The 8,715-nt window shown below is 37.5% G+C and overlaps 1 protein-coding gene across 1 annotated transcript; it reads left to right on the plus strand.

Moving 5' to 3' along the window:
* Positions 1-219: 219 nt before the first annotated feature.
* Positions 220-2,158, plus strand: LOC102174013 (putative germ cell-less protein-like 1-like). Its single transcript, XM_005701458.3, has one exon. The coding sequence runs from the start codon at positions 262-264 to the stop codon at positions 1,756-1,758; it is 1,497 nt and encodes a 498-aa protein (XP_005701515.2). The 5' UTR covers positions 220-261; the 3' UTR covers positions 1,759-2,158.
* The last annotated feature ends 6,557 nt before the right edge of the window (positions 2,159-8,715 follow it).

Below are 8,715 nucleotides of genomic sequence, written 5' to 3' on the forward strand. Positions count from 1 at the left end.
TATTTTCAAGGAAAAACCTGAAGGCAGGGGCCCTGAACAATAGGCTAGACTGAATGGAAGACTGGAGGCAGTGGGCGGGGCCACAGGGAGGGAGGGGCTGGAGCAGCGAATGAAGAATGCAGAGCCTCCACTGTGACGTTTGGGAGTGTGCTAAAATGTCCAAGTGAGACTAGGACCTAAGCGGAAGCGGCACGCCACAGCAATGCTGTGGCAGAGAAGTCTCTGCAGCAGTCTCTTTAGGGGCTCTAAAAGCCTTTATCTATGGGGCCCTTGAACAGTCGGATTCTGCGATGCAGGGAATCTGGCACAGGGGAACTGCAGCAGCCAGAAACCCAGGCAGGCCCCAGTTATGTGTCTGGCAGCCGTAAACGGAAACAGAGCACCGGTCCCAGCTTGGGACCAGAGTCTGAGAAGAGCCACAACCAGGAGGAGGATCTACAGCAAGTCGCCTGTACAAGCCAGGGTAAAAAAGTTAAGATCAAATCTGAGTATGCTTACCAAACTTTATTTTTAAATGGGGAAAACAGTGACATTAAAATCCATGCTCTGGGACATGTGTGGTGTTTACACAGAATGTTTTTATGTCAGTCGGACTACTTTGCTACAATGCTTAGAGATTCTTGGAAAGAATGTCACAAAGATATTATTGACTTGGAGATTAATGACCAGAATATAAATGTAGAATCACTGCATTTTGTTTTAGGCTCGCTGTATAGGAATGAATATGTCTTAATTAAGCCCTTTCAAGTTCCAGGAGTTTTGGCAACCGCGTGCCTGCTTCAAGTAGAAGACTTAATTCAGCAGTGTGATAAGACCATGAAGGAAACTATTAATGTGAAAACTGTATGTAGCTTCTATGTGGCAGCAGAGACCTACGGGTTACATTCTGTGAAGACAGGGTGCTTTGAATGGCTTCTCCACAATCTGATGACTCATCCAAGTGTTGAACTTTACAAAGAACTCAGTACAGATCTTATGAATCTTGTCATTTCTTCTTCTAATCTATTAGTAATGCAAAAGGAAATCGATATATATACTACACTTAAACAATGGATGTTCCTCCGCCTTAACCCAGGTTGGAAAGGCAGAATGAAACAGCTTTTAGTTAGTGCAAACAACTGGTTTTCCAGGCACAGGGAACATGGTGGTAGCATTTCCTTTCTTGAAACTAAACAAGGCGTAGTATTTCAACCAGTATTTAAAAATTTGAGGTTTCAGCATATCATTTGTGACCTGGCCGCCACAAGAGTTATTGAACAAGATGCTCTAATACCTTCAGAATGGTTATCTTGTGTTTATAAACAACAATGGTTTACTTTGCTTAGAGCACAACAATACAGGGAAATTGGTCCTAGAGACATCAATGAAACTGAACTTGAAGAATATAGCATGAGATGTGGCAAAAAGATTGTCAGAGATGGAAAATACTCCTGGAAGTGGTCTGGTTACAATTTCGGTGTTCACTTGTATGTCATTTTCACCAGCCATTACATCATTTTCAAACGAAATGCTTTCGGTCAGCCATCTGATGGCTCCATCTGTTTACAACATCAAAGAAATATTGCATTCAGATTAACCTTGGTATATTTTGATTCTAGTGGAAGACTGAGCTTCAGGAAAACAACTGGTTATAAAATCCTTACCTTTGAAAAGGATGAGGAACAAATGGTAATGAAACTGGATAGCATAGCTTTGAGCTTCCCTTTATATATATTCTGCAATTTCCTGTTTACATCATTAGAAAATCCAGGAAATTGATGATATTGTCAATTAGGCTAGTTTAGTGTTTTGAAAATTTCTGATGTCTCATTTCATTTAATGGCCCTACTGTTAAACACAATAAAGGTGGACAATAGCAAAAGAAAATAATCTTTTGAATGCAGAAAGTATCATAAATTACTGTCTTCATTTTATTTCTATGTATCTGTGAAGAAAAAGTTCAATTCCAAGAAAATATCTGTGAAACCAAATAGTCAGTGATGAAACCAAAAAGACATCTTTTGCTTTTCATTTACTATCAACAGGCATGCTCCAAATGGAAATAATAGATTATATTTCCAAGTATCCAAAAAGAAATTAACTTGCTGGATAAATTTTACCCTAACCAATATTGAGACAGAATAAAGAATTCTCTTCCTTGCTGAAATGATTGTGCAAATGTGGCTTTATTTGAAGCACTATATTATAGGAGAAAATAAATCATGAAGTAAAACCTGAGATTAGAGATTCTTTTTTGGTTTCTGTAATATAGAGTTACAAATTATCAGACAATGTCAGGTTTTACAATGTGACATACTATATATGTATCATATGTTAATATAATAATACATACTATATATCATTATATATTAATTATATAATATAAATATGTAGTACTATTCCATATAATTTTTTATAATTTTTTATATTATATTAAATACATACAAATAACATTATATATGTATATATACATATATGCACATATATATTTATAAGTTTGTAAAGACCAAAGAGAAATAATTTTTGAAATGGCTAACAAGGCACTATAGACTAAAATGGATTTCCACAAACATCATTTATTCCTATGAATATGTAGATATCAGTAATCTCAAAGTATCTTCTTCATTCTTTCTGTTTGTTTATATTTGACATACTTCTCATTTTTGCCAGAATTCATTCTTTGCAGGATATTTGAGCTTCCCTGATAGCTCAGTTGGTAAAGAATCTGTCTGCAATGCAGGATACCTGGGTTCGATCCCTGGGTCGGGAAGATGCCCTGGAGAAAGGCAAGGTTACCCATTTCAGGCCAGGATATTTAATGTAACATTTATTTCAAAATAGAAGCCAATAGCATAAAAAATTATTTCATTATAAATATGTTTCTAAACAGTTCCTGAGCTATGAAGAGAAGGCCCAGTCTGTCCAGCTGACTAGTGAAAAATTCAAATATTTATTTAATACTTGAATGTCAAATGTTAATATTTGAATATAGAATATTTATTTAATATTTGAATATTTATCCAAATGTTTTTATATTGCTTTTAATATAACTGCCTTTTTCTATGAATACACATATTGATTATATCTCTTCTTGAGTACCAAGCATGCAATTGAGAGTAATTTTCTTTAATGTGCTTTTACAGCTCTTTTTTAACTTTTATTTACAAGGCCTTCATATTCTCACAAGGCATATAAACCTTGAAGTTAATTATATCATGATTATTAATGACAAATATTTGAAGTTTATTTAGAATGAGAAAGTGAATTGACAGTAATCCGATTAATCAGTATTTGCATAATACTTTCAGGTTACCATTTTCTTGGGTATTTTTCTCATTCCACTGAGGGCAAAGTGAAGTTCTTCATATCCCTAAAAGTTCCTTCTAGCAAACATTTTATATAATTTGTCTTCTCCTCACATTTCTTTTTTTCAATTTTTAATATTTTTTTAAATTGTAATATAAGAGCTTTACAATTTTGTGTTAGTTTCTTCTGTACACCGATGTGAATCAGCTATGTGTGCAAATATGTGCCTTCCCTCCTTGAACCTCACTCCCACCCACTCCATCCTATGCCTCTTGGTCATCAAAGAGCACTGAGCTGAGCTCCCTGTGCTACACAGTAGCTTCCCAATAGCTATCTATTTTACACATGGTAGTGTATATATGTAAATCTTAATCTCCTAGTTTGTCTCACCTTCCCCTTTCCTGCCTTTGTCCACATGTCATTCTCTAGGTCTGCATCTCTATTCCTGCCCTGCAAATAGTTTCATCTGTAACATTTTTCTATATTCTAGAAAAATTACATTTTCTAATGTAGAAGATGGATAAAAAAATAACATTTTCTAGCTAAAAGCATTAAAATATTATATTTGTTTTTCTTTCTCTGACTTAGTTTACTCTTTGTGACAGACTCTAGATTCATCCACATCACTGTAAATGACTCAATTTTGTTCGTTTTATGGCTGAGCAACATTCCATTCCATCTAAGTTGCTTCCATGTCCTGACTATTATAAATAGTGCTGCAATTAACACTGGGGTACATGTGTATTTTTGAATTACAGCTTTCTCAGGCTAATGGAATTGCTGGGTCATATGGTAGTTTTATTGCTAGTTTTATAAGAAACCTCCATACTGTTCTCCATAGTGTTTGTATCAATTTACATCAACAATGAAAGAGGCTTCCCTTTTCTCCATATCCTCTCTAGCACTTATTGTTTGTAGATATTTTGATGATGGCCATTCTGACCTATGTGAAATGATACCTCATTGGAGTTTTAACTTACATTTCTCTAATAATGATAAATGTTGAGCATCTTTTCATGTGTTGGCAATCTGTATGCCTTCTTTAGAGAAGTGTCTGTTGATGGCTTCTGATCAGTTTTGATTAGATTTTTAGTGTTTTTTATATTGAGCTGCATGAGCTGCTTGTATATATTATTAGATTAATCCTTTGTTAGTTTCTTCATTTGCAATTATTTTTCTCCCATTCTGAGGGCTGTTTTTTCACCTTGTTTATAGTTTCCTTTGCTCTAAAAGGCTTTTATATTTTATTAGCTTCAAATTTATTTTTTATTTTAATTACTGTTAGAGGAGGGTCACACAGGATCTTGCTGCCATTTATGTCAAAGAGTGTGCTACTTATGTTTTCTTCTAAAAGTTTTATAATATTTGGCCTTACATTTCAGTCTTTAATCCATTTTGACTTATTTTTGTGTATGGTGTTAGGAAGTGTTCTAATTTAATTCTTTGACATGCATCTGTACACATAGGAACCTGGAATGTTAGCTCCATGAATCAAAGCAAGTTGGAAGTAGTCAAATAGGAGATGGCAAGAGTGAACATCAACATTTTAGGAATCAGCAAAATAAAATGGACAGGAATGGGTGAATTTAACTCACATCACCATTATGTCTACTACTGTGGGCAAGAATCCCTTAGAAGAAATGGAGTAGCCATCCACATCACCATTATATCTACTACTGTTGGCAAGAATCCCTTGGAAGAAATGGAGTAGCCACTATACTCAACAAAAGAGTCCAAAATGCAGTAAATGGATGCAATCTTAAAAACGACAGAATGATCTCTGTCCGTTTCCAAGGCAAACCATTCAATAGCATGGTAATCCAAGTCTATGCCCTGACCAGTAATGCTGAAGAAGCTGAAGTTGAACGGTTCTATGAAGACCTACAAGACCTTTTAGGACTAACACCCCCAACCCCTGAAAAAAAATGTCCTTCTCAACATAGGGGACTGGAATACAAAAGTAGGAAGTCAAGAAACACCTGGAGTTAACAGGCAAATTTGGCCTTGGAGTACAGAATGAAGCAGGGCAAAGGCTAATAGAGTTTTGCCAAGAGAACGCACTGGTCATAGCAAACACCCTCTTCCAACAACACAAGGGAACACTCTACACATGGACATCACCAGATGGCCAACACCAAAATTAGATTGATTATATTCTTTGCAGCCAAAAATGGAGAAGCTCTATACAGTCAGCAAAAACAAGACCGGGAGCTGACTGTGGCTTAGATCATGAACTCCTTATTGCCAAATTCAGACTTAAATCGAAGAAATTGGCTTAAATTGAAATTCAGACTTAAATTGAAGAAAGTAGGGAAAAACACTAGACCATTCAGGTATGACCTAAGTCAAATCCCTTACAATTATACAGTGGAAATAGAGAAATAGATTTCAGGGACTAAATTGAGTGCCAGATGAACTATGGACAGAGGTTCGTGACACTGTACAGGAGACAGGGATCAAGACCATCCTCAAGAAAAAGAAATGCAAAAAATCAAAATGGCTGTCTGAGGAGGCGTTACAAATAGCTGTGAAAAGAAGAGAAGCCAAAAGCAATGAAAAAAGGAAAGATATACCCACTTGAATACTGAGTTCCAAAGAATAGCAAGGAGAGATAAGAAAGCCTTCCCCAGTGATCAGTGCAAAGAAATAGAGGAAAACAATGGAATGGGAAAGACTAGAGATCTCTTCAAGAAAATTAGAGATACTAAGGGAACATTTCATGCAAAGATGGGCTCAATAAAGGACAGAAATGGTATGGACCTAACAGAAGCAGAAGATATTAGGAAGAGGTGGCAACAATACACAGAAGAACTATGTAAAAAAAGATCTTCATGACCCCGATGTTCACAATGGCGTGATCACTCACCTAGAGCCAGACATCCTGGAATGTGAAGTCAAGTGGGCCTTAGGAAGCATCAGTATGAAGGAATTGGAGGTGACAAAATTTCAGGTGAGCTATTTCAAATCCTGAAAGATGATGCTGTGAAAGTGCTGCACTCAATATGCCAGCCAATCTGGAAAACTCAGCAGTGGCTACAGGACTGGAAAAGGTCAGTTTTCATTCCAATCCCAAAAAAAAGGCAATGCCAAAGAAAGTTCAAACTACCACACAATTGCACTCATCTTTACCACAGACTAGTAAAGTAATGCTCAAAATTCTCCAAGCCAGGCTTCAGCAATACGTGAACCGTAAACTTCCAGATGTTCAAGCTGGATTTAGAAAAGGCAGAGGAAACAGAGATCAAATTGCCAACATCCGTTGGATCATGGAAAAAGCAAGAGAGTTCCAGAAAAACATCTCTTTCTGCTTTATTGACTATGGCAAAGCCTTTGACTGTGTGGAGCACCACAAACTGTGGAAAATACTGAAAGAGATGGGAATACCAGACCACCTGACCTGCCTCTTGAGAAACCTGTATGCAGGTCAGAATATAATAATTAGAACTGGACATGGAACAACAGATTTGTTCCAAATAGGAAAAGGAGTACGACAAAGCTGTATATTGTCACCCTGCTTGTTTAACTTATATGCAGAGTAAATCATGAGAAACGCTGTGCTGGATGAAGGACAAGCTGGAATCAAGATTGCCAGAAGAAATATCAATAACCTCAGATATGCAGACAACACCACCCTTATGGCAGAAAGTGAAGAACTAAGAGCCACTTGATGAAAGTGAAAGAGGAGAGTGAAAAAAATTGTCTTAAAGCTCAACATTCAGAAAACTAAGATCATGGCATCCAGACCCATCACTTCATGGCAAATAGATAGGGAAACACTAGAAACTGTGAGAGATTATTTTTGGGGGCTCCCAAATCACTGCAGATGGTGACTGCAGCCATGAAATTAAGACCCTTACTCCTTGGAAGGAAATCTATGACCAACCTAGACAGCATATTAAAAAGCAGAGACATTACTTTGCCTACAAAGGTCCATCTAGTCAAGGTTATGGTTTTTCCAGTAGTCATGTATGGATGTGAGTGTTGGACTACAAAGAAAGCTGATCGCTGAAGAATTGACACTTTCGAACTGTGGTGTTGGAGAAGACTCTTGAGAGTCCCTTGGACTGCAAGGAGATCCAACCAGTCCATCCTAAAGGAGATCAGTCCTGAATGTTCATTGGGGACTGATGCTGAAGCTGAAACTCTAATACTTTGGCCGCCTGATGCAAAGAACTGACCCTTTTGAAAAGACCCTGATGCTGGGAAAGATTGAAGGTGGGAAGAGAAGGGGACGACAGAGGATGAGATGGTTGGATGGCATCTCTGACTCGGTGGACATGAGTTTGATTAAACTCCCAGAGTTGGTGATGGACAGGGAGGCCTGGTGTGCTGCAGTTCATGGAGTCACAAAGAGTTGGACACAACTGAGTGACTGACCTGAACTCTGGAGTTTTCCCAGCACCACTTATTGAAGAAGCTGTCTTTTCTCCACTGTTTATTCTTGCCTCTTTTTTCAAAGATTAGGTGCCCCTAGGAGTATGGGTTTTTCTTTAGGCTTCCTATCCTGTTTCACTCACCTATTTTTCTTTTTTTATGCCTGGCCCAGTCTGTCTTTCTGATTGCTGCTTTGTAGTATAGTCTGAAGTCAGGACGCTTGATTCTTCTGGCTCCGTTTTTCACTCTCAAGAATGCTTTGGCTATTTGGGGTCTTTTGTATTACCATACAAACTGTGGAATTTTTTGTTGTAGTTCTGTGAAAAATGTCATTGGTTGTTTAATAGGGATGGCATTAAATCTCAAGACTGTTTAGGGTAGTATACTTATTTAAATAACATTGATTCATTAAATCCAGGAGCATGATATTATTTCTCCATCTCCATTATCTCTCTGTATCTGTCATCTTTGATTTCTTTCATTAGTGTCTTCTAGTTTCTACATATAGGTCTTTTGTATCCTTTGTTGCTGCTCAGTCATGTCTGACTCTTTGTGACCCCATGGACTGAATCACATCAGGCTGCCCTGTCCTTCATTAACTCCCAGAGTTTGCCCAAATTCATTTCCATTGAGTGAATGATACCATCCAATTATCTCGTCCTCTGCCACCCTCTCCTGCTGCCCTCAGTCTTTCCAAGTATCAGGGTCTTTTCCAATGATTTCACCCTTTGCATCAGTTAGCCAAAGAATTGGAGCTTCAGTATCAATCCTTCCAATAAATGTTCAAGGTTTATTTCCTTTAGGATTGACTTGTTTGATCTCCTTGCTGCCCAAGGGACTCAAGAGTCTTCTCCAGCACCACAGTTTGAAAGCATCAATTCTTGGACACTCAGGCTTCTTTATGGTTCAACTCTCACATCCATATATGACAACAGAAATCCCTAGAAAAACCATAGCTTTGACTATATGGGCCTTTGTTTGGTAAAGTAATGTCTCTGCTTTTTAATACACTGTCTAGATTTGTCATGGTTATTCTTCCATGGAACAAATGTCTAA

The sequence above is a fragment of the Capra hircus genome, unplaced genomic scaffold (assembly GCF_001704415.2).
Source record: "Capra hircus breed San Clemente unplaced genomic scaffold, ASM170441v1, whole genome shotgun sequence".
Classification (NCBI taxonomy): domain Eukaryota; kingdom Metazoa; phylum Chordata; class Mammalia; order Artiodactyla; family Bovidae; genus Capra; species Capra hircus.

What these genes read in the sequence shown, in the direction of transcription:
- LOC102174013 (XM_005701458.3), top strand. Translation starts at nt 262, where the DNA reads ATGGGGCCCTTGAACAGTCGGATTCTGCGATGCAGGGAATCTGGCACA.